The sequence below is a fragment of the Anguilla rostrata genome, chromosome 2 (genome assembly GCF_018555375.3).
Source record: "Anguilla rostrata isolate EN2019 chromosome 2, ASM1855537v3, whole genome shotgun sequence".
Classification (NCBI taxonomy): Eukaryota; Metazoa; Chordata; class Actinopteri; order Anguilliformes; family Anguillidae; genus Anguilla; species Anguilla rostrata.
In genome coordinates, this window is record NC_057934.1 from 19824288 (window position 1) to 19851352 (window position 27065).

Sequence of the window (27065 nt, forward strand, 5' to 3'; positions counted from 1 at the left end):
ATTATCGAGACTGAGACCCGCCCTCTCGCAACACGAGCTGTCCAATCATGGCAGACAAATTTAGCGACTGACACTGGGCCAGCTCAGCGCTAGGAGAGACTGGTCAGTGGACACAGGCTCTAACCATCCAGACCCGCAACGCAACGAAGGAGGGTTTGATAAGATGATTCAACTTTAAAACTGAAACCAGCGTCAGAAAACCTCATTAGAGATTTGTGATCGTTGTCTGGGAGAAGCTGTACAATCCTCAGCAGTGTTCTGAGACTGTATTGATTACTCAAATTACATTACATTACATTATAGGTATTTAGCTGACGCTCTTATCCAGAGCGACTTACAACAGAGTAACCAAACTCAGGATCAAGTCCGCTTAAGTCCATTGAACAACATGTAGATAAAAATGGACTAGGCTACTTGTTTTTTTATTTTATTTTATTATTTTCTTTATTTTATTACGTATGGAAGTAAAATCTGAAAGAAGTTTGATATAAAACTTTTGTTCACGTCATCTGACACTGCTACTTGTATTGTTTTCAGAACAATTTATCGACACTGTTTTCGCTTTTGCGGAGAGACGGACATTATCGAAAGGACGTTTGTCCGTGATCTATGAAATACCATGGCCAAAGAAAAAGAAAAAAATAGGTAAGACAAGGTTTATAATTCCACTTTGCACCTGCGAACACCCAAAGTAAATCGGTAGATAAAGCATGGGACACAAACGACAGCAAAATGTTTTGCATACAGCGTGTTTTTCAGCGGTCCTTGCCGAGCCACTACGGAGTGATCATGAAAAAACATATGCGCTATTACGCTTTGGAGGGAAACTTGATAGGACGCTGACAGCGACGGAAAAAAATCATATGCACATTTTTTTTAGGCTGTAGTCTATCGGCCTTATATGCTAGTAGTTGAACTCTTTTACTGACCACTGAAAAGCAGTCAGGGAGCACTGGAGTGATTTCGACATATCCCGAGTCATTCCGGTGAACTGTACCTGTATATCTGAAACGCCATTAGGACCTAATATTGATATTGCTATAGGTGCGAGACTTCTCTGACGTGTTTGTTGACTGCTATGATTACAAATCAGGTATTATGTCACACGGGAAGGCCGAAAGTTTTTTTAAAAATAAAATGTAACTATTAATTAAAGCTGTAGACTTTACCCCTGCGGTTTTTCTGTGGACATTGGTCTGGGATTTGATTGGCTGACAACTGAGGTGTGAGGTTTGGATAAAGTTATTATGTTTCTCTTGTGGGTGGTGTGGATTCACTTGAACGCAAATGAAAATCATTGAAACACTTGTTTGGAGAATACGTGTAGCGACTTGTTATTCCACCAGCATGCTGGGTTATGATTTCATTATAGGGTGTATTTTTTAGTTTATTGATGCCCATTTTGACATAATTCTATAGATGACTCAATTATTTAAAAAAATACAAAAAGCTAATTGGTTGCTTGGTTTATAACAAGAACAATTTTTGAATTAGCTGATGCTGTAATTATGGTTGAGACGTTTTTTTGTTTTTTGTTTTTTGGTTTTTTTTTAGATGCACAATAAGCAATTGAATGTATTTTTTATTATTATAAAACAGTAAAATTTGCAATACTACCAACAAAACCGAACGTATGTAAGTATATCTACTAGACATCTACTGTTTTAAATCATAATATGTGCAAAAAATAAAATTCATATTGCTGTATTAGATCTGAACAGGCATTTTTTCACAGTGTGTTGGGGGAAAAAAATCCTGCTTTTTTTTCTCTGTGTCCTTGAACTACATTGGTCTCAGAACAGAACACCACAATACAGAATTTTACAGGACTGTGTGAGAAATCTGGAAACGTTGAAGGGTTGGTGGGATGAATGTGTAGTCTGTGTGTGTACTGTGCCTTGTGAAGCTTGTACATGTGAGCTCTATGGCTTAAATCCACTTGTGTGGATAGTTAGTTTAAGGCTGTGCATTGGTGGAGATCAGGTTTTTGACCTCATCTTGTTTCTTCTTTGATAGTGTATAAGGGTTTCTCACTGACTTGGTACCCATCAGTTTATACTTCTGCCCCCACGCCCATGTAAACCCACAAATAACCAGCGTACTGGTGTACACATGCATGCACACCAAGCACACCTCTACATGCCATTCACTGTAGTTGCCAGGTTTCTCAAAAATGTAGCCTCCCTTAATGATGCCAGTGTTATTGCTCCCAAGGGCATAGGAGGTGACCAGTGTAGCTAATGTGCTCCTCCATTTTGAATGCAACTGATAAGATTTTTTTTTTAAATGAATTGACAGCTTTTGTCAATTTTTGACATATTAAATTACTGTTGGGTGTTCTTTCTTCATTAACGCAGCAGGCCTCTGCCATATATGTAAACTATGAATCCCCCAGAAACAGAAAAATCATTTTGTATAATGTATTACAAATTTGAGTATTTTTACACTGGATTTCCATAGAACTAAACAATGTCTCACAATGATATTAATTTGATTGCTTGGGATTTGTATTGGGCATGCTCTGCGCTGCATTGTGGACTGGCATTCAGGCTCCTTTTCACTGCTTGGGGTTTAAACACTACCCAGTCCTTAACCAATGCCAGTAGATTGTGGGTTCAAGTCCCATATGAGGTATTGCTACTGTTTTCTGAGGGGGGTGTACATGCATGTGGGTAGGTTGGTGCTACACATTGGTGGTGGGTACGGTGAGTTCCCACTCATTACTGTAAAGCACTTTGAGCATTTGGAAAAGGGGTCTATAAATGCAATGATTCATTCATTCATTCATTCATGAGCATGTGTATGTCAATGACTGAATTAATGTAAAGGTTCTTCCCTGACTTGGCAGGAACTCATCGGAGCGCAGGAAGGAGAAGTCCCGGGATGCGGCGCGGTGTCGGCGCGGTAAGGAGACGGAGGTGTTCTATGAGCTGGCGCGCAAGCTGCCCCTCCCTCACAGCGTCTCCACCCACCTGGACAAGGCCTCCATCATGAGGCTCACCATCAGCTTCATGCGCATGTGCAGGGTCATCCGCCCAGGTGAGAAACCATAGCGTGTCTGAGTGCGTGTGTATTCATGAATGAGATTTCCTATGTGTGTATTTTTAAATTATGTAATGTTTTACATTAAGTGTACCTTAATTTCTTGCATGTCCGTGTAGGTGAATGCATCGGTGTAGCGTTCTTGCGAGTATGTCTGTGTCTGTATGAGTGAAAAAGAGGAAGAGGTTGGGTTTTTAAATCTAGCACATGTTAAGTGCTTTTGTCACAGATGTTTACTTTGCATTTGTTTGTATTGCGCTCATAATTAATCATGATCGTAATCGCAGACACTCAAATTTATTGCTTCCTGGCCATAATAATATCAGTGCCAGTGAATATGGGCGCCTGGCACCTCAGAGTTGACAGGGAACAACGTGGAGGCCAGCGGGGACACGGCTCTGCGTCTAATGAATTTTTGACTAAAGATGATAATTAAAATGTCACAAGGAAGAGAGCTACACAGGGATAATTAGAGATAATTGTTGTAATGGAGGGAGGCAGACGAGGAGCTTGGAGGAGGTTTAAAGGCTTGTTTATACCTGAAGAGCACACACTTGTGTAGTGCAAATATAATCTTATGTGTCCCCTGGAGATGGACAGAAGAGATGCTCAGTGTCCAGTGACCAGCCTTGCTATTGAAACAAGCCATCTGAAAAAAGACCATAAATTGCTATTTGATCATAGCAACATGGAATATGTTGAGATAATGATCTGCTTTCTCCTTATCTGCCTATCTGCCTAGAGACAGTTACTATTTCAAAATAATCTCTCCTGTTTAATCAGTTTCAACATCTACCAGAACCAGATAAAATAAAAATGAGTAGTTGAAGACACTACCACACAATGGAGGTGGTGCCCCTATACCTGTGAAGCTGTTATAACTGGAGAGAGGTTATGGTCTGAACAGCATTTGTAGTTGTGTCATCCATTCTCCTCAGTATTTCTGAGGTTTCTTCATTTGTTCTAACATTATTTAAGGCAGTCGTAACCAGTCCTGTTCCTGGAGATCTACCATCCTCTGGGTTTTCATTTCAACCCTAATTTGGCACTCCTTTTTTCTACTAATTAGCTACTCAGCAAGATCTTTAGCTGTTGAATGAGGTGTACTTTGTTAGGGTTGGAGTGAAAACATGTAGGACATTAGTACAGATGTCCAGGAACAGGGTTGGGAACCACTGATTTAAAGTATTCTGTGAGGTCTGTGTGTACTGTAGGAGGGAGGCTATCCTTGTGTTTTTCTTTTTCTCAGAGGGTAAGGAGGGGGATGTTCTTCTTTGTGTCAGTTGCATAGTTTAACATTTTAGCAACAAGGTTACTTATCATGCAGATACACCCTATGTGAATCTGAATTTGACACTGTTGTCGGAAAAGGTTCACAACAGGTTGTTGCTGTGCTGGAGCATTTCTGTCAGAACTGGACCATGGCGGTAGACAAAGATGTCAGACATGTAGGAAAACAAATTTTATTCAGTTCCATATATTTTGTTGAAGTTATCAGCTTGCTAAGCTTTTAGAGTTAAAGATGCAAAATGACCAGATTTAATTTTGATTCTCACCTGTAAGAAACATTTTATGACTGAAAACAGAACTCTGTAGCAGTGAGATTGTTATTTACAAAGGGTAGATTTAGTCCCGCCAAGAAAAAATAGGCCCCCATATCTCATTTCCTGGTAAACTGGTGTCTACTTTCCAGATAAATCAGGAGAGTTTACATAATACAGATACAGGAACAGGGGAAGTGTCCCATGTCAAACTTTGAGGGGGTCATTGTTTATATCCACATCTGTGTAATGCGGCTTGGCACAGCCCAACCTTCTGTGGCATTGTGCTGGTTTTTGATGTCCCGGTTGCCTGAAGGTAGCCTCTGCCAAAACCCCTGCCCGAAGCCCAAGGGGTTAGCTTATGGGAAGGGGGATGCTGGTTACAGGAAGTTACATATGAGGAAATTCCTGCCAGCCTGGATTAATCACCTTATCAGTTTTGTTTTTTTTTACCTCCGATGATGAGGACTCCATCCTGGCCCCATTTTCAGTCAGACCAGGGTGAACCTCTCAGTGGTTCTGCTGGACACCAGGTCTGATGGTCCTTATTCAGGGAAACTTATGTAGTTTACATTTAACATGTATGCAGGTAATTTACTGAAATACTCCAGATCAGTGAGTAATTCTGAACATTTTTCTGATCACAGTTTCATTTGAGAAGTCTGGTGAAAGCTATGGAGACCCTCACCAGAGCAATGCACATATGACCATCATTTTTGAACCCACCAACTGTTGACTTGTGATGGGGGCAGTGGGAGTTAATGGCGTGCAGCATGGGAGTAGGAGGTGGTATTTAATTGTCCCTCCCTGATCTTGTCCATAATATGTCTCTGCCTGATAATATGCCTCTGCCTACACTATCATCCCATACTGCCTTAATACTTTAATAGCATGAACATGTTTTCCAACATAAAGAGAATTTACAGTAGCAGGATGGAAATCAAAGAAATAAGCATTTTCTTTGGTTTCTAGTTCATGGACTCACTGAAGCCCATCCACAGACCCTCTACAGGTCAATGGACCTCAGGTTTAAAATCCCTGCTCTGGATGAAATATCCCGCTTAAAGGAAAACCACAATGTCCTGCCTTTTGCTTCACTGGCTGCCTTGTAGTCACTGATAATATACAATAGCTGGTTGTGGTCTTGTCATGGACAAAACTAATGACCCCAAAAGACAAGTTTGCCCAAAAGGTTTTATTGCTCAGCGCACTGCTCTTGTAACATCTTTATTGGTTAGACAGAACTCCTAAAAAGTTAGACATATTCCTCTGGGTGATGTAATTGGGAAGAACTGTTTGATACAGTGACCTTATGTGCATCTGCATGCGTTCTCTCAGTGATTTGGCATTATCATTGCGATTTCTGAATACATTTTGCATGTGCATGTGCTTCTCCTTTGTCAATTAAACAAGTCAGTTTGTCAGTATCATGTTCCTTTCTCTTCAACTTTATCTTGAAAGCAAGCATCCATAACAATTTCCATGTTTTCTTTGACTCTGGCTCCCATAGTTTTGAAGTATTAGTCTATGCCTATGAGAAGTTGGTGTTGCTTGATGAGAATTACATTTCAATGGGAAAATAAAATTGAAGACTGGTTTTGCTGAGGGTGACAGAATTGCAGAAAACAAGAGATTTAAAGTTTATGAAAATTTATCTGGCTATAGTTATTATTTATTTGTAACAAAGTAAATGTTACTGGGAGCAGATTCATTCAACAAAATGGGGTGCATTTTCTTTTGATCAGTGTTGGCTGCTTTGGTCAAAAAATAAATACAAATAAATAAATAAATAAATAAATGCATACATTTAACTGAGCCAAGAGTAAGGACAAATGCTGGCTGAATCCTGGCCCTTGTTTGCCCATTTGCATTTCAGTTTGGTATTTTCAGTATATTATCTGAGCAATGTGCATGTTGTCATAGAAAACTGTATATGGAAGAGGAAGCACGTCTTTCCATTTCCTGCTGAAGGCTCACCACTTCAGAACACTCACCTGAGTGCTGGTTGAGACCCAAAGCCCTTCCAACCCCCTTCCTTTCAGCTGCACTGATCAGCTGCCAACAGCTAGTTATGATTATGATCATTAAAGCTGTCACATGCTCCTGGGCTGCCCTTGTGTAGCTGTATCCTTGAGGCGTAAGTTTCTTTACTCTGTATAAGGTTGGCTACATGATTACTAAATAATTACATAATAAGAGGTTTTTATGGATTTTAACTGAGATATTTTCACTTTTTTAAGCACGACTCTTCTCATAGTTATTTTATTTACACCTGTTTTCTGCCTGTGCCCTTGTTCTTGAAGCTTTTACAACGCATGTTTCCATGGACTCCAGGACTCCAGAAATCACTCAGGATAAGCCCTGGCATATATATTAGTAAATGGATGGGAAGTTCATTGTGTTTATGAACCAGTTGCTGATATAAGTACATCAGTCTGCTAAATGACACTGTTACCAAAGTTTTTTTTGAAAGTTATCCCCAGTTTGGTCGGATTTAGTTTTAGAGCAAGCTACTGTCCTTCTAGACATGTAGGCAAGGGATCCACCTTTCTCAAATAAAATTTCACTTAAACGATTCATCGCCATGAATGTTGCAGTGTGGGTAATGGCTGCCTACTGTTCCATCATATCCTTATCTAGCCCTTACCACATGATGCAATATAACGTTGTCATAAAGTTTACAGTGACCACAGTAGGTTCTTTAGCCTAAAAAGTCAATCACATTTACCATTGCAGCCATGTTTTTCTTGGGGTGTGTGATGTTTTTTATATGTACTTTTTGGCAAGAAACAGAACAGAGGCATTTGCATGCAGATGAACCTCTATAGAGCAGGAACTAGTCTCCATACTGAACGATCCAGTTTAGTTTCTGTCTCTTGATGTTGTTTTTATTACTCTTAATTAATTTCAGAAGAAAATAATATTTGTTTCTTTTAACTGCTGCTAAAAAGCCTTATTACAATCTTGGCTCACTCCATAAAGTCTTTCAGTAACAAAATAGGCTTGCCTGCTACATGGCTATCGGGCAAATAGGGCGATCAATGGCAATAATCAATAAAGCTAAACCCTCAACAATCACTGCATGGGGTGATATACTTCAAGCGCTTCATCTAGCTTATGACAAAGTACTTTGGGTTCTCATGTCTCCATATAGTATAGCTCTACATGCGTATCTTGATGTTTTTAATTCTGTGAGGAGATATCTGTATGTAGGAATGAAGTATGTAGCATAGTAGTAGTCTTTTTCAGTGATTGACTTCTTTTTGTCTCTGCTGTTATGTGGTGACTTCAACAAAATAAGATAGATAGATTATTTATTTTCTTCACAAGTCAGTTCAATGTTTAACAAAATAAACACACACTGCACATACTCGCACTCGGAATCATCTGTCTTTCTTTTTCACGGCAACACTATGGCTCTATTTGTGTGTTTGTGTGTGTCCCAGGTCAAGCTGGCAGAGAGAAAGAGGAGGACAGGCAGATGAGTAGTTTCTGCCTAAAATCTCTGGAAGGTTTTGTTGCCATGGTCACATCAGACGGGGACATGATCTACTTGTCCGAGAATATCAATAGAATCATAGGCCTGCCGCAGGTGAGACCCCGCCCCCTTCTCTCTCTCCCACCCCCAGTTCCATGTCTTCACTCAGTGCACACTTGCATTCATGGAGTTGTAGTGTCACCATTGTAGATATTTATATAGATTTCTGGTTACTTAGTTTCTGTTATTGTCTTAATTTGACAGCAGCATCAATCTCCAGACTTGTAGGTCAGAATTCCAGTTCTGTGGACTTGTTTCTAGTAAGGTAGTGTGGCTTGGTCATCACTTCACCAAAATATTTGGCAGGATGATGTTTGATGTTATCTAACAAGAGCATGCCATGCAGGCGGGTGCATTTGCTTCCCTGTTGTCATCACCAGTGAAACAATCTGTTTCGTTTTCCTCTAAGATGGAGCTGATGGGTCACAGCATCTTTGACTTCACCCATCCTTGTGACCACGAGGAGATCCGTGACAACCTCAGCCTCAAATCAGGTGCCTCCACTGCGGTTTTTAGAGTAACCATATGGTCATTTCATGTCCCCTCAACATCAAAAGTTCTGTCTCTACTGTTGAATGTTGAATGCTGAATGTGCTAACTTGATGCATCTTATTGAATATTCAAGTGGCCAATGATGATATGCCCCTGGGCATGCTTCTTTAGGAATATTCATCAACCCTAACCTTGCACACTGTTTCCAAATTGAACCTCTTATAACAGTGATCTCAGACTACAGTCCTGGAGGGAATGCAGGTTTTTGTGGTTCTGTTGCAATCAGTGGCCAATTTAGGCCTTAAAAAATAGGTATGTGGACTCTTGAGCAAATCATCTTGAACTATTCATGTAAGTCCTGAAACACACTGAAAACTAGCAAACAGTCCTGGACTTTGAAATTCTTATCCAAAAGCAAGCTGTGTAACAGTCCATTAAGATGCCAAGTTTCTAGTGAGAGCTGGTTTCTGGTCTCCTTTCAGTCTGCAGACAATTTAGGCCTTGGAAAAAAGTTTGGACTTAAATTAATTGTGTGAACAACAATTAGTAAAAACAAGTTCTAAAGCAATTGCTGAAATGCACCAAAAACAATTCGACTCCGCAGCCCTTCGGGACTTGAGTTTGAGAGAAGAGGTAGGTAGGTTTCTCTGACAGACAGGCTAATATAGATTATTCCTTTGATGTTGACAGCAGAGATCATGAATTGGTTTGAGAATGACCGCAGTGGTAATTTATTGGTTCAAAATCAATATCAGAGGTAATTTATTGCTTTGAAATTGATACCTACCATGGACAGAAATAATGTTTGGAAAGCCTGTGGGGAGGCATTGAGAGCTGAACTCTCAGCCAAGTGCTGATTCTCCACACCAACGGAATGTTCCAGAACCTAAAGGCAAAGTTCTCCATGTGAGCCAAAGGGAGCAAGGAAACCTTGTTTCCTCTTGATTCACTCAGAGAACATTATTTGATACCTTGCAAGAAGGCTCAGGACACCTCATTAACCTACAATCTGTTGACCATGGGAGTGTGAGACCTTATATTTAGATGGGCCGGAGGTGTGTGAGTTGAGCATTTCTTTTCTTTTAGCAGTCATTGGAAAGAAGAGCAGGAAAACCAACACGGAGCGTGACTTCTTCATGAGGATGAAGTGCACTGTGACGAATCAGGGACGCACCGTCAACCTGAAATCTGCCAACTGGAAGGTCAGCACTGCACTCAACCCCCCAAACCTTTCACAGTTCACTGAATGACACCACTGTGCAAAATGAGCAAGGTATTAATTGGATGTCATTGTAGGTGCGTTCACTCACTTTATATTTGCAGCTATATTTATTCATTGCATTTATTTATTTAGCAGGCGTTAATCTGGAGTAAGTTCAACAAAATGCATGAATAATAATGATAATAATAATATTATTATTATTATTCTATATACATAAAGGTTAATAAAAATAAACGTATTATTATTATTTTTTTTTTTAGTAGTAGTAGTTGTCGTAGTAGTAATGATACGTGGTCATTTCTTTTGTTCAAGAAGCCTCACAAGGCCACTATGGCAAACCACAGGTACATAGTATGTAGTAAACTGAAAGAACTGAGCCACTACATAAGAGAGGTAAATGCAATATTAACTGTGATAATATAATGTTTTTAATTAAAAAAAACTTTAATACTTTACTGAACAAAGTACTTTTGTGGATGTGGTCGTGACTTGTGTGTCACCCGCTGTGGACAAGGTCTTGCACTGCACCGGACACCTGCGAGAGTACAGTGCCGCCCCCTCATACACGCTGTGTGGATTCAGAGAGCTTCCTCTCACCTGTATGGTCATGCTGTGTGAGCCCATCCCCCACCCCTCCAACACTGACCTGCCCCTCAACAGCAAGGCCTCAGCCCTCGCCAGCAAAGCCCTACCCATTGACTGCAATGCTCCGCCGCTTGACAGCAAGACGTTCCTGAGCCGTCATAGTATGGACATGAAGTTCACTTACTGTGATGAGCGGTGAGACGTGCACACTCGTACTGTATGAACACGCACTGATTCATACGGACATACACCCACACACACACACATGCATTTTACACACAACAAACCATACCCATGCGCAAAAACAGGCATACACACACACACACACGCACACATACACATACACGCGCACGCGCGCACACGCACACGCACACACAAACACGCACGCATACACACACACACTCACAACACACATACACACACACACACACACACATGCACACACGCACACACACATACACACACACACACGCACACACACGCGTCCACACAACCCGCATACACACACGCACTCGCACTCACACTCACAGTCACACACAAACATTTTCTGCTCGTGGTATGTTGAAGGTTGGCTAGGTGTGTTTCATTGGTGTTGATTGTACAGGGGAGACCGACTGGGTGTGCTAATGTCTGCGGAGTGTTGAATATAGGCCATGTGCATTTCTTTTATATGCTGCCGATAGCAATGTGCATTTCTGTCTGTTTCCCTTTTCATTGTTACTGTACAGCATCACAGAACTGATGGGGTATGGTCCTGAAGACCTTCTGGGGCGGTCTGTCTATGAGTTCTACCATGCCCTGGATTCTGACTGCCTGACCAGGAGCCACCACAACTGTAAGTGAACCGCAAATAATAATAATGTGCTTCTGATGCATTGCCCTGAATTCTACATTTTGGATGAGGCTCCTCTCCTCTGTTTTGGTACCATTTGAAGCATGTGACCCAGAGGGCCAGAGCTTCACGCCTAACCTGTGAATGGCCTTACTCCAAGTAAACCAGACCACTGCACAGGTCAGAAGACTTCTTAAGCTTCTGACAGTATAGCTTAAATATCACCAAACACAGAATTGAGATTTTGCCAATAGCAACACATTAAATGACATTTCAGCTGCTCATATCCATGTGCAGTGAGGGCATGATCAGTAAGAAGGGTGTTATATTGACTTTAATGTTGACCTTAATGTGGGATGTAGTAACATTTTCAGTTATTTTGCTTGAGTGATATGTGTGTCAGTTAAATCAAAAGCAACTCCTAAAATTTATCTCAGTGGTCTCATGCTGTAGCATTTACTTTCTTCATGTCGAGTAAGAATATGTAGCTGGCTAAAATACAAAACTGTGTTCTGTTAAATTCACAAATTTAATTTAATAATTTCAATGCATAAGCTCCAATATACAGATAAATTACTCCTTTATCTGTAAATTGTCTTTTGCTCAAAACCAGCACAAACAAACTTTGATGCCTTCTTGTGACATGCAGACAAAGAGATGACTGAATTTTCACATTGTCAATACTTGTTGAATTTGGCCACAGAGAATGGCCTTAGTGGCCATTTAGTGGCCTAAATGTATCTCAATGTTCAGATAAACATGTGAGAAGAAGAAAATCCAGCTCAATTTTGCAAATAAAATAATAATGCTTTTGCATTTTTTTCAACATTCATTTTTATATCTACATACATTCATTTTACAAAGGATGCCTCTCTTTTACCATCAAAAGGGGTTTTTGTGGAATCTGCCTTTCAAAAAATCTAGAGTCCACAGTGGAATACTTACATGGTCCAGAGACCTCAGAGTGAAAGAGACCGGCTTGCTGTTCTGTGGTCCCCTGTGTCTCATTGTCCTCAGACACCGTCTGTGCACAAAAGACCTGTTTATTCTTTATCCCTTCTTCTCTTTCTCTCTCTGTTTACTTTATATGCACCTGCAGGTGGTACATCTCTCTTCTTCTCTCTCTGAGAATCTGATTATCATCACAGTAAAGTGTGTTTGTTCTTCCGATGCTGGGGCACAGGGGCAATTCATTTCCATTGATGTTTGGTGACTGTGGTGCCACAGCAAGATTTTGCTCGCAGGCTTGGTCTGACAAACCGCGGGCTCAAGAGGCTGTAGCTTACAAATTAAATTTCCGATTCATGTATGATTTATGAATACAATTCACACAGCGCTTATTGAATTGCGGCTATGAGCCTTGGCCTCACTCTAAATGTCACGAATCGTGTCATCTCTGGCCTCTAAGTGAAAGAGTAAAAACTAAGTTAGGCCGAGACCGCCTGTGCTTCTGCACCAGGTGTGTCAGCACTAACGGCCACCTGACTGACTAGTAATGGCAATTACCAGCAGGGAGATGGCTTCTCCACCAAACTGAATTTGCCGGCCATTTAGGGCTTTTCGATTCCAATTTTTGTGAAGGCTTTATAAAAACAAAAGTCTGTATCATCCTGGTTCGTGTCTGTTGAGGCCTGGGTAGACCTTTGTGAGCGATGTATCTATGTTAAAGGTAGTTACTGCTGACATTTGCTTCCAGACTATCACCAGTTCTGCTGCACACAGTGCGATCCCTGCCTCCCATGATGCTCAAGGGGAGTGTCTGCCACTTGGCTAATTCAGCCCAACAACACCTCTGCCACACTACGCCACCCCCCCCCCCCCCCCCACTACCTCCATTTCACCTGATCAGACTTAATCCATGGTGTTATACGCAGAAGGATGTCACATTTCCACATCAAATACAAACACGAAACGGGAAAATAGACTGTCCCTTCTTAAGAGTGAATGGGTGACTTGGGTCCTACGATTGACAGATCTGTGTATCATTGCTGGGAATGATACTAATGAAGGCTGTTACAATTCAGGGAAATTGTGGTCTTCCTTCAGGATGCCCAACCCTTGACTCTCTCACCCTCCTTGCCTTTCCCAGTGTGCACCAAAGGCCAGGCAGTGAGCGGGCAGTACCGGATGCTGGCGAAGCACGGAGGATACGTGTGGATGAAAACCCAGGGCACAGTCATATACAACAACCGAAATTCCCGGCCCCAGTGCATCATGTGCGTCAACTATGTCCTGAGGTAGGCCCAGGGGGCAGGGCAGATACCAGCAGGGTTCATATTATAAATGTGGCTTAAACCAGGGACCAGGGCACAGGGCACAAGCAATGTGGTTGTGGTATAACCACAATAACAAGGCTCTCTGGCTGTCTCTGTCTCCCTCTCTCTCTCTGACTATTTCACTCTCTGTCTCTCTCTCACTCGCTTGCTGTCTCTCTTTCTGTCTTTGTCCCTTTTTTTAGTGGTGTTGAGGAGGAGACAGCGGTGTTCTCTCTGGACCAAATGGAGTCTCTGTTTAAGCCCTGCTCTGCTCTGAGCAGTTTCTGCAGGCAAGGTGAGGTGGGTGTGGTGGGTGACGATGCCCTCTTCACCAAACTGAAAGAGGAGCCCGAGGAGCTGGCCCAACTCGCCCCGATGCCTAGGCACACCATCATCGCCCTCGATTTAGGTCAGAAATGGCCACTGCACCCCTTGTCTTTTTGTCTTCTCATTTACCCTGTTACTTAACATTGGGCCGCCAAAGCTAGCTATCTTGAGTCTGTTGTCTGTCTAAACCAGTTCAATTCAATGCTAAAACCTCTCCATGTGTGCCGGTCTTTGTTCCAGTTACTCTGGATGGATTAAGGCTATTGAAAACACATGTTCTCAAGTTACAACAGCCTTAGTAACAGTGAGAATAACTGTATTAGCTGTCTTGTTCTCTCTGTGTCACTGTAAGTAATTTATTGTCAGGAAATCCACCATTTTTTTCTGCTTATAACTTATTAATCATATAAATATATAACCTGTTTGTAAAGAGGACTTAACTTTCCAGTGAAAAAAGCAGACCTTTAATGCATGTTCATGTGTTTGTGTGTGTGTTTGTGTGTGTGTGTGTGTGTGTGTGCGTGTGCTCGCTCTCGTGTGTGGACTGTTTCCCTCATAGGACAGCCCCAATTCAAGGATCCTCCTGCCAGCCAATCATGGGGCAATAAGGTCCCCGAACACATTCCTACCAGCAAAATGTTTGACGTTGCTGCCACCTTCTCAGTGCACCCACCGCCACCCCAGGAGAGGACCACGCCCATTTCCATATCAAGTGCTGCTCCCTGCCTGAACAGCAGAAGCAGCTGCTCCACAGTAAAATCCTCACCCTCCTTTCTATCCCTCATTCCACATTCTCCACCACTTCTCTTCCTCTCTCCTATTCTACTTTTTTGTCTAACTCTTTTCTATTCCATACATCACCCAGATCTCCTATCTCTCTACTCCCCTAACCCTTCTCCCTCTCATTCCTTTTTCCTTCTTCTTTTCTGAATTCACCCTCTCTCTCACTCAGGAGATATGATGTCACGTGAGCTAGCAGCGAGAGCAGCTTTATCCAGACAATCAGAGAGCAAAAAAGCATTCCAGTAATCTAGAGCTCGACAACATGACCCGACCTTGGCATTAACCCAAATGAGTAAAGTCCACTGACAATTTCTGTCTTGTCTGCTATAAATTGTTTTCATAGCAGACAAGACTGAAATGGAGCAGCAATGTGCCACTTGTACGCATATATTTGTGATTTATTCCTCGACGTTGGGGGAAAAAAAAATCCAGTGTTGGCTTTTTGGTGGACATGTGCTGTCAGGAGTTGACTTATTCTTGCCTTTGTCTTCCCCTAGTCCTGGTTTTGTCAGTGTCTGCTCACTGATTGATGCTTTATTGTATTAAAGTGTCTGTTGTTCTCTGAGAAATTGTAATAAATGATCCATGCTTTCTCTGTCTTGATTAGCCCATCATTCCTGGGGACTACTACAGGTCTGGGAACAGCGCCCCAAGGGACGAGCTGATTGAGAATCTGTTTTCCCTGGATCCTGAGGCCTGTACCCAGGTCAGTTAGATACCCTGGACTCTACAATTACAATTGGGTGTTCCAAGGAAATGTAACCTGATGAAAACCACCTGATGGGAACATTACCAGGTTTACATGGCTGGTTGTGTTTACTGAAACTGCAGTTTAGTACCATGTCCAAGGGTACAGCAGCAGTGCCTAATCTTCATTCCCTTTAATCATGATGCTTGCTGCTGATTGGCCAGCCTCAGTGTGTGTTTTTTATGTATGGTGTCTAGGCCTGATTGGTTGGCCTGTCTGTGTCCATTTTGCTCCCTCAGATGGACCTGTGTGATCTGGACCTGGAAACCCTGGCCCCCTACATCCCCATGGATGGAGAGGACTTCCAGCTGCTCCCCATCTGCCAGAAGGAGGCTCCGCCCACAGTAGTCCCTGCCCACGCCCAGGCCCAGGGAAGCCTCCACAACATGGCCAGCCTGCTCCAGCCGCTGGATCCCCCCACTCCTGCCCATGCCACCCACTTCCCCATTCTGTGCCCTGGGGGGAAATCACAGCTGAGCTCCTCCTCCCTGGAGCCTCACACCAGCCTGCCTTACCTGGGCACCCCCTACTGTGGCCCAACTAGCATCTCTACTGTGGGTCAGAATCAGTACCTCCCATGGCCACCTGACTCCCCACAACAGGACCCACAAAATGCAAGCAGTCTTACGGATGCAAGGCATTTCCCCAATGGATATCTCCACAAGCAGAGGTACCTGAGGCCTCACAGTTCTCAAGCTTGCTCTGAATACTACACAGTACAATATAATACCAAACAATAAACCTTTTCTGTCCCACTGTGGGCAATTTGGTTTAAAGGCTCACTACATAACATACACAAAAATATTTTTAAGATGTATAAAACAGACATCTTTCAATATCTACTGACATGATGTCAAAAGCACTGTAAAAAAATGTGATTTATGTAAAAGCATAAATAGCTGAGAATTGTAGATGCATTGAAATGCATATTATAGACACTAAATGTTGGGTTACCACAACACAGGTTCCTGGAGAGCTGTGTCCAGGCCTTCAGAGACCCGAGTCTAGCCCCAGATGTTCTTCTCCACAGCCTTAAGCGCAAGAGAAAATGTGAAAATCAGAGTGTTTTCCCTCTCATGTCTCAGGTGAGGTCCCGTTACCCACAGTGCACTGCAATAAGTTAATCATTTGTCTGTTTAGAATGTTTATCCTTGCATTTAAATAAAAATTAGGAAATGAATATATGTTTTTTTGAAATTGCAACTTTGTAAAAAGCTTTTTGAAAGCAGTTTACAAATGGGTTGTCATGTGGCATTTAACAGTATGCATTTTCTGAGAATATTTTAAAAAGCAATAAGGCAAAAAAATAAATAAATGTTGGCCTTCGTACTTATTTCTGTGTGTGTGCGCGTGTGTGCGTGTGTGTTTGTGTGTGTGTATATGTGTGTGTATGTGTGTGTGTGTATGCGTGTGTGTGCATGCACATTTGTATGACAGGTGAAGCCCCACAGTGAGTGCACACAGACAGTGTGGAAAAGGATGAAGAGCAGGATAAATGATGGCTACGCCTTCCCTGAGAAGAAATCCCTGCCCATCAACGCACTTTCAGGTACGGAGGCCTGCATGGGACATGCCTAGTCAACTCCGAAGCACTCACTCTGTGAAGGATGAGGGCTGAACTTCCATAATGGGCTTTTCTTCTGCACTTTTGGAACACTGATCATTTCAAATGCTTGAGCAAAATGCACATAGGTATCTTGTGTAAAGCATGTGAATGTGAATTAAAATGGTGGCATTGCTGCTCATGCATTAGTGTGTGCATGTGTGTACATGAGTGCACATGTGCATGTGTGTGTGTTATATACACATACACATCTATATAAGTTTGGCAAACACCTTGTATCTGCAAAAAAAGTATTTCTCACTTTTTTTCCTCAGGAATTTTCAACCAACTTTGTTATTTCCTAAGTTCTGAGACATTTATAATAAACAGAGCTGAACTTTTAATCAGTTTTATGTGTATGAAATCAAATGGAAAACACTCTTTTTTTCTCTCAGATCCCTTTTCAGTCTTTCAAGATAGGGAAGACTTGCCCTTTGGCCTGATACAAAGACTCCATGAGCCTCCATGCTCTGAAGACAGACCAGAAGTGCCCGAACTGCCCTGCCCAGAACCACTGTATGCACTCAACTACAGAGACTGCAGCAAGCTGCCATCCCCCAAAATGGGAGGTCAGTCTACCACAGGCCTGACGCATGTTATCTCTACAAATGTTCTGGGTTTGCAATACGCAGACCAGCAATGGTTTACAAACAGCGCCCATATTAAGCGAATTATCAATCAATCAATCAATCAAATTTTATTTATATAGCGTATTTTACAACAGTTGTCACAATACGCTTTACAGACAGCCCTAGCCTAAACCCCCACAGGAGCAAGCCTAAGGCAACAGTGGCAAGGAAAAACTCCCTGTGGCAGATGGGGAGAAACCTTGGAAGGAACCAGGCTCAAGGGGGAAACCCATCCTCCTCTGGTCGGCTCAGGGTGCCGACTGGTGACCAGCATGTCAGCCAGTTTATGCAGAAGATATGATAAGTGATGTGGCTCAGATGATGGGTGGGGCCAGGTGGCGGTGATGGGGAACAGCAGGTGGCGGCAGATGTGGGCAGGGTGGAGGCAATGACGAAGGAGGGGCTGGACCGCAGAGGTGGGGGAGACCAGACGACTCTCGAAGCACTCTCGAGGGTTGGGGCAAGAGCCCCGCCGGCAGCGTGGGGAAGAGGGTGGAAACAGCAGTTAAGGGATTTGCAATATACCAGACAGTGAGTAAGTGCCAGTGCTATGTATTGTGGGACGCCGCCAGGAGTAGAATATGGCTGCATATCTACTAGGACAGGGATGGAGAGCCCATGCAATCATGAGGGGTAGACAACCATACCCGCCTATCAAGAGCCAGCCCATGTAAAGTCGGGTCACAGCTGATTGACAGGTGACAGTAAGGAAAGGATTGCCACCTAGAAAGCTCTATGACTACAGGCTTCTCGCACCCTGTCTCCAGACTATAACTGATTGTAAGCTTGAGCATAGATGTGCGTTTTTAATCTAGATTTAAATATTGAGACTGTGTCTGACTCCTTTATAAATAATGGAAGCTGGTTCCACAGTAGTGGGGCCCTGTAGGAGAAAGCCCTACCACCTTTTAGGTTCTTGGAAATTCTTGGGACTACCAAGTAGCCTGCGTCTTGAGATCGGAGTGACCTTGTGGGCTTATAAGGTAGGAGCAGGTTCGATATGTACACAGGTGCACGTCCATGCAGAGCTTTAAAAGTCAGGAGCAAAACCTTGAAGTCTATCCTATACTTAATGGGTAGCCAGTGAAGCGACGCTAGTACTGGTGTAATGTGCTCATACTTCTTAGTTCTGCTCAGGATACGAGCAGCTGCATTCTGCACAAGCTGGAGACTCTTTAACGAGTTATTAGGGCAGCCAGAAAGCAGGGCGTTACAGTAGTCTAACCTAGACGTAACAAATGCATGGATCAATTTTTCAGCATCCTCGACTGACAGGAAATGTCTAATTTTAGCTATGTTGCGCAGCTGAAAGAAGGCAATTCTGGATGTGTTTTTTATATGGGTGTCAAAAGATAGATCAGGATCAATGGTGACACCAAGGTCTTTAACGACCATATTAGGTTCAGCCAAACAACCATCACAGTTTAAGGTGAGAGTAGACAATTTCTCCCTTAATATTTTGGGACCTAAAACCAACATTTCAGTCTTGTCTGAATTTAGGAGCAGAAAATTTGAAAGCATCCAACCCTTGATATCTACAATACAGGCCTCTAACCGTGAAAGCGGCAGTGCTTCGCCAGGTTTCATTGAAATATAAATCTGGGTATCGTCCGCATAACAGTGGAACTCTACGCCATGTCCCCGGATAATATTGCCAAGTGGTAGCATATATAGCGAGAAGAGTACTGGTCCTAGTACTGATCCTTGTGGAATACCGTATTTCATTATTGAGGAGCTGGACTCATCTTCTTTTAATTTGACAAACTGTTTCCTGTCACAGAGGTATGAACCAAACCATGCAAGTGCCTGTCCATGAAGTCCAACACAGGCCTGGAGTCTGTCCAGGAGTATTCCATGGTCAATTGTATCAAAAGCTGCACTCAGGTCGAGGAGCACAAGAACCGACACAGAGTTACGGTCGGCTGACAGTAGTAAATCATTTGTAACCTTGATAAGTGCGGTTTCTGTGCTGTGGTGGGGTCTAAACCCAGATTGGAATACCTCATGGATACCGTTAGAGCTAAGGTATGCACTTAGTTGCTTAGCAACAATTTTCTCCAATAATTTTGAAAGAAATGGAAGGTTTGAAATAGGTCTATAATTTTCCAATTTATCGGGTTCTAAGTTTGGTTTCTTCAATAATGGCTTAATGACTGCCACTTTTAGTGACTCAGGTACGTATCCTGTGACTAGGGATGTATTAACGATTTTAGGATATGCTGGCCTAGTACTGGAAATAGTTCTTTAATCCAGTTTGAAGGAATAGGATCGAGTACACAAGTCGTCGGTTTTGAAGACATGACTAATTCGGATAACTCAATCATGCTAATGGGCATAAAACAGCTCAGTACTGCTGTCTGTAAATCTTCCTGTTGTAACCAGGTGCGGGGCTGTTTATTAGCAAGAACAGGAATAGTGCATGATGGAGACAGTTTGGAAATCTGGTCTCTAATAGCCTCAATTTTCTGATCGAAGAAGTTCATGAAGGCATTGCTGCTAAGGTTGGAAGGATAAGATGAAAACTCTGATGATTGTTTTTTAGTTAATTTATCCACAGTGCTAAATAGGAATTTTGGGTTATGTCTATTTTGTTCAATAAGTTTTGAGAAAAAGGCAGATCTAGCAGAAGCAAGAGCTTGCTTATACTGAAGAAAGCTGTTTTCCATGCAAGATGAAATACTTCTAGCTTTGTTGATCGCCATTTTCGCTCTAATTTTCTAGTAGACTGCTTCAGGGCCCGGGTGGTATCGTTATACCACGGAGTGTGTTTTTCTGACTAGGGTTTCTTCTTTTAAGGGGGCAACGGCATCAAGAGTGTTCCTGAGGGTAAAGGTTAGCTGGTTGGTCAATTGGTCCAGATCGGCTTCATCAGCATTTTCATCAGTCTTTCTTCTATGGAGAGGAATGACTCCGGAAGCATATTTAAAAACTTTGGAATAACCTCAGGGTTTATTGAGCGGCTGTAGTAATATCTAGGCTGTGATACAGGAGGATTTGATGCCTTAATATTGAACGTAATAAGGAAATGATCTGACAGTATAGGGTTATGAGGTGCGATGGTAAGATTTACCACACTAATACCATGTGACAGAACTAAGTCTAAGGTATGGCCACGGTAGTGAGTAGGCTCACAAACATTCTGGACAAAACCAATGGAATCAATAATAGAGGCAAAAGCTGTTCCTAGGGGGTCACCATTTTTATCCACATGTATGTTGAAGTCACCAACAATTATGACCTTATCTGCTGAAATTGCAAGGTGTGATAAAAACTCAGCGAATTCCCTTAAGAAATCAGAATAAGGCCCAGGTGGCCTGTAAACAGACACAAGAAAAAAGGACTGCCGGCTAGCACTTTCATTAGCTAGATCGGGCTGTACACAATTTGTAATAAGAGCTTCAAAAGAGGAGAACATATAGCCATGCTTAGGCGCTAGACTCAATAAGGACTGGTAAATAACTGCAACGCCTCCCCCTCTCCCTGATGGACGTGACACCTGAGTACCTATGAAACCCACAGGAGACGCTTCATTAATCGCAACATATTCATCAGGTCTTAGCCAAGTTTCAGTCAGACATAGTACACTCAGATTATGGTCTATTATCAATTCGTTGACAAGATCTGCTTTTGGAGTGAGTGATCTAACATTTAATAGTCCAATTTTTAAGGATGGTTCACTATGAATAATAGCAGCGTGCCGTGTTTTAATGACAATTAAGTTATCCACATTAATTCCACGGTTAGCTTTATGTTTGGCATAGATGCGTGGAACAGACACAGTCTCAATATAACAGATATCAGATTCTAGTTTAAGAGTATTAATTAAAGGGGCTTTTGAAATACTATTTCTATGAACTAACTCTGAAACGCACCTTGCAGACAGAGGCGTAGGGCCATAAGTCTGAGACACAGGTATAAAGAAACGAGCAGGCAAAAACATAAGGTTAGAAGCCTGCGGCCTGGCCGGTGCCCTGATGGAGTGTCAGGATCTGGCCTTATTAAGACTAGCAGCTATGTTGTTGGATAGGACACGAGAACCTCTCCAGCTCGGGTGGAGTCCGTCTCTCTTTAATAGGCCAGGCCTTCCCCAGAAATCAGGCCAATTGTTAATAAAGCCTATGTCACTAGATGAGCACCACTCCGACAGCCAGAGATTTAGCGAAGATAGCCTACTGTAGACCTCATCGCTCCTACGAGCTGGAAGCGGGCCAGAGCAAATTACTTCCCGACACATCTTTTTTGCCACTGCACACACCGATATAAAATTACTTTTGGTTACCTCCGATTGCCTCAATCGGATGTCGTTTGTGCCGACGTGGATAACAATCCTAGAGTATTTACGTTTACAATTAAAGGTTTTGCTTGCAGATGTTGAGCATAAATTGCTCATTGAGTGCTTATGTCACTTTAGCAGTTTTAGCCGTGGATACACGTTAAGTAGCAGAACTGATTCCATGCCCGAGATTCATCCGTCTCTTTAATGTGTGTTTCTCGGTGGCCACTTCTGGAAACTAGAACTGAACTTTGCTGGAAATCACACTGTTATGTGTATGTGACTGAAAATTTAAGAGGTTTTTCCTGTGAATGTTCTATCTTACAGATGTAGCTTGTGCTAATTTGGTGATATTCTCAGGGCTGCTTTGTTTCATTCTCACTTGGGGGACAACCCAGTCATTAGAAAATGAATTAATTCATTAATTCATTTGTTCGTTCATTCATTAATTTGTTTATAAAGGCTTTCATGCATTAATTTGTTTATACATTACTTTTGTCATTGATTTTTTCATTCATTAAAGTCCCTTCTTTCATGCATTCATTCATACACTTGCATTGATTTATTAATTCAGTTTCTCTTTTGTACATGCAATGATATAGTCATTTACACAGTAAACTGTCCAGTGTTAATTCTACTCTAACAGAGTGCATATGAGTCCAGTAGGGGTCAAACGTATTCTGTAAGAGTTGATTTAGCACGGAACATTTCACTGTGTACTTGTACCTTCCTTAGTTTATGAATGAATTTGGTCCTTTGTTCATTTATCGTTCGTATTTGTGCCTGAATTCTTTCTTGTTTTCCTTTTCCCTGTCGTCTCCACCAGGGGTGGCGAGTTGTCTGCTGGCGCCCTCCTTCGAGTCGCGTTCCCTGCCCGAGCTAACGGGCTACGACTGCGAGGTCAACGCGCCGCTGCAGGGCAGCTTGGATCTCCTGCGCGGGTGCGAGCTGCTCAGAGCTCTGGACCGAGCCACCTAGAGTCCGGCCATTTTCCCCCGACTCCACACCCTGCTGTCCTCACATGCCTGTATCCTGAAGAGAGCAGCTTCACTTCTGTTACAGTCACGTATCTAATCATCTGCAGTATATTTCTTCAATTGGAATGTGTCATAAAAAGATGAGATGTTACCAATACTGCTGTATTTCCTGTACTTGAACATGACCACTGTGAGGCCTTTTGCTCTCTCTCTCTCTCTCTCTCTCTCTCTTCTTTCCTCCATTTTTGTAAGGTAACTCATAGATAGTATGTATTTTATCTTACTGTGAAGATATTGGAATATATCTATTTTAAGCAAAGATTTTTATTTTTTTTCTTTCCACTGGAAAAAGTTGACTTTTTCCCCTAACTCCTTTATGTCTTCGAGTTCTCTGTACCCATTCCTGTTGATGCATTCATGCTGTAATCTTCATATTGATTTATAGACATGTGTTTTTATGTACCATGTGCCTTGGCAAGATCTTTACAATTTTATAGGTCCCTCTGAAGCACTTAGGTTTTTTAGATATTAGTAGATGCCCCGTTTAGTTTGAGCCATCCTTATATTTTCTCACCTGTGACCTACAAGGGTTCAAAGGTCATATCCCAGTGAAAGGTCATAGCCCTCCCCCAATATCTTTCTTCTGTCTCTATTTTTATCTCTTTATTGCACTGTATTTTATTGCAACATTTTGAGTCTGCGTGTGCTGGTCACTATAAACCTGTTTCAGATTTGTAATGTATTCACAGAAGTAGCCTCTAAGGCTGACCCTGGGATCTATGATAATATTTTACTGCTAATCACTCTCATGGTACTTTGTCCCATGTGCCTAACAGCAGATTTAATATTGAAAATTTTTGCTTTTTGTTTCTCTAATGATGGTTATTTTTGTGTACTGTTTTTTTGTTTGTTTGCTAGTTGTTAGGTGTACTCATTTCTTTATTGGGCCAGTACTATTTATGTGCTGGAAATTTAAAAAAATATATAATACTTGAGTAAGGAAACAAAAATGACAAATATATTGTTTGTGTTCCATTTTAAATATGTAACCATTTCATTGGAGGATGCTTAGTTATCATAGTCATCTTAATTTGTCTCTGATAGTGTTTCAGGCATTACTGCCAATCATCTGCAGCTTCCCATGAAGTAATTATTTTGGCCTTAAATCATGAACATCACTTCCCTCCCGGACACACACACACACACACACACATACATATGCACTTGTGAATACACATACAATTGTTCAGAGAATTCAGAATGTTCCCTACAGGGAATTCTGTAGCATTCTGTAGCTTCATTAATGTAATTACTTTTCTAGACTGGAGACCTTGGAGAGCTAAAGTATTGTTGTCTTTAGTAGATTAAATGCTTGTACATACCAGAGGATATGTAGAAGATGCAGAGATTTATGGGATGCCTTGTTCCTGTTTGTTAAAGGACAGTGGAGCCATTTGAACAGTATGGTGATTGGTCCACAGTACATCTTATTGAGCAAGCTCATTATGAAGAGAAACTTTGTAAACACTGCTTATTTTCAATGTATTTAACAGATTTTGTCAAACTTTCAAGAAAACTGTCAATAACTTTACTAAATGTATTTTACTTGTCATGCTGTCTGATTTTAATGACATTTGAAGCCTTACTGTTCTATCTTCTGATAATATGAACATGTTTTAGTATGGTAAACTTCCAAATATGTGAATTAATATAAGGGTTTTTACTGAATGTGAACTTTAACCCAGTAAGAAACTATATGGCTGATATCTGATATTAAACCATTGCTGAATGAACTCCGGTGTTCTCTGTACAGTATATTTTGCCTGAAAGTGCAACTCCTCAGATTGGCTCAGCATATGATGAATCTTTAATGACTCCTAACCATGACTGTGCCCCCCTCACCTGTTTGAGTTTATATTGGGGAGTATGGGGAAGAAGAGTTCAGGAGAACATTCTTTCTTTTTGCAGACTGAATGAGGGATTGGGTTTAGGAAGCAAGTTTTGAAGCAAAAGACTTGGCAAAAAATGCAAAACACTAGGTTTTCTTTATTTGGCCGAACATTTTGATGTCCTATTCACCAGTCTGAGGGGGGCACAGCTTTTGGTGCTAAGAGCAGAACATAAACCAAAAAAGGGAAGGATCTGGGATACATTTTCATGTGTTTGGAAAAAGTTGGTGGGGGATAAGGTGGTACATTTGATGCAGTGATGTGGTTTTTTTTTTGCCATCTTCGTAACTGATAGAGAATAAACAACATAATGGATTTTTTTTAACGCTTTAAAGATTGAGAAATTATGCTTCCTTACAAGCTCCATTCAATTCTTGATTTCCTAGTAGAGAGGGAAAGGGACAGGGTGCAGACGCCATGTCCACTGAATTCTTTAGTTTAGTCTTCCAGAAAAACCTCTCACCTCTGACCCCAGTCCTCCCTCCATGAGTTGTTTTCCGTAAACAGCACTGCCTCTTGTGAAAGCAGTGGACTAAATCCAAAAGGATTTCTCCAAGGTTTTTTCTGACTTCCACTGATATTCCCACAGTCCACTTGGGGGAGGGGGTGGGCGTTGGGCCAGCTGATTCCCCATTCTTATGGCCAACGTTCCTTTTTCTAATAGATGGACACCATAGCAGCAACCACAACATTCAGGTGTCTTTTATAATGGTGGGGCTGTATGGAACCTGTGGACATGCAGTAATGACAAATGATGTAATTTTTTACAGCCAATCACAAAGCGTGATATTTCCAGGATCCTCTTTAGGTGTTTAATCCAGCACTCATCTAACAGACATGTACATTTTTGATATTTACAATGAATAAGAAACATGAACATGCAAAGCCCGGGAAACCTTGGTCAATACCCACCGCATCCCCCACCCATTTCTAAATTAGAATGTGAATGAGAATTGAGGTCACTGGACTTTTTAAACTGCTGGATCATCAGGTCCTGTGTGGAAGTTCCCGTCCTGCAGTGCAACTGTTTATTTCCACTTTGTTTAATGTGGAAATAAACTAATGCTTTGTTTACTTGTGAATTTTAGAATGAGGGAGACTTCAAAACATTCAAAGTCACGACTGCATATCCACTAATTGTTCTCAGTGGAAGCTGCACATAAGTTATGCAACATCTGCCATCTCAGTCTCTTCTTGATTTCCGGGTCAAGTTTGAGACAAAAATAAACCAAAAATGGCATACAGGATGTTTTTTATCGCCCACGTAATGTAATATTGAAAAGGCTGAAAAAACGTTTTAGTCTGAGAAAGGATGTTTCTGGTGAAATACAAATAAAGTTGATTAGATTGCAGTTTACAAAGCAAGACTAATTATACTAGTCCATGCAACAACAAGGATAGTGCTCTTTCATGGCCAAGGGATGGCAAATACAAGGTTCTTTATAGGAAGGGCTTTGCGATAGTGCGGACATGAGACATCAAGTATGGCGTTCTTTTGAGAATGGAATGTGAATAAACTCAAACATGTAACTGCAAACAAGTTTGTCTTAATTGTTTTAGTCTGGGAATCTGGCTTAAAATATTACTAGTTTTTCTTTCAAGGAGAAAATATTAGCTTGTTCTAAATTACTGTTTGCTTGACCAGTGAAATTTCCTTACCCCATTGGCAAATCTTGAAATGAGGCAAACTGTCTCACCACAGTGGAAGTACATTCTTGTTTCAAATTAAAATAGAAATAAAAGAAATAAGAATGTAAGTCTAAATATATGATTAAAATGCTTGAGATTGACTTATTTATTATATTTGCAGTGGGTTAGAGCAGTGTTCAGTGTTGACAGAAGCATGACACGGCGAGTATTATATTCTTTAGCACAAAGAACATGGCACAGCTAGTAAAGTTGGGCACAAGATGGCAGGCACACTATACTTCACAAAGAGGGACACAGTTTTGTCAAAGATAAACACTGTTAATCTACAGACAGATCTCAGACTGTCTGTGGTTTCTGCTCTAAACAAACACGTAGCACTGCCTTTTCCATCCACATCTGAAGCATCTGAACTGAGACTGTATCTTTAGCGGTGGGGACAGGGATGGGTCCATGCCTGGCAGAAGTGAAAGTTATGGGTTGCATAATGCATAGCAACATTTAAAAAGGCTGATATCCCTGTTATATCTTTCTGTTGCAACTCTCAGGTTTTTTTCTTATCTAAGCACAAGCCACAACTAGAGTCAGGAAATGAATATATCTTGGATACACTATTTAAATT

General features: G+C 41.6%; 1 protein-coding gene across 3 annotated transcripts; it reads left to right on the plus strand.

The window, feature by feature from the left end:
• Positions 1–404: 404 nt before the first annotated feature.
• LOC135247528 (endothelial PAS domain-containing protein 1-like) lies at positions 405–24640 on the plus strand. 3 transcript variants are annotated; one of them, XM_064321068.1, is made up of 16 exons: positions 405–645; positions 2849–3039; positions 8030–8175; positions 8531–8615; positions 9700–9815; positions 10350–10615; positions 11149–11255; positions 13342–13489; positions 13711–13916; positions 14394–14587; positions 15225–15323; positions 15605–16035; positions 16330–16450; positions 16803–16914; positions 17364–17537; positions 22697–24640. In XM_064321068.1, exons 1-16 carry the CDS (start codon positions 620–622, stop codon positions 22846–22848), a joined length of 2574 nt encoding a protein of 857 aa, XP_064177138.1. In that variant the 5' UTR covers positions 405–619; the 3' UTR covers positions 22849–24640. The 3 variants fall into 3 exon arrangements, with proteins under 3 accessions (XP_064177138.1, XP_064177140.1, XP_064177139.1); XM_064321070.1 differs by having other exon boundaries at positions 16396–16450; XM_064321069.1 differs by having other exon boundaries at positions 9703–9815.
• The last annotated feature ends 2425 nt before the right edge of the window (positions 24641–27065 follow it).

Bases quoted from the DNA above. Each gene is read 5' to 3' on its own strand.
- LOC135247528 (XM_064321068.1), top strand. From the start codon at position 620: ATGGCCAAAGAAAAAGAAAAAAATAG. The intron at 8,176-8,530 runs GTGAGACCCCGC...TTTTCCTCTAAG, and splicing joins GAATCATAGGCCTGCCGCAG to ATGGAGCTGATGGGTCACAG. The intron at 13,917-14,393 runs GTCAGAAATGGC...TTTCCCTCATAG, and splicing joins CATCATCGCCCTCGATTTAG to GACAGCCCCAATTCAAGGAT.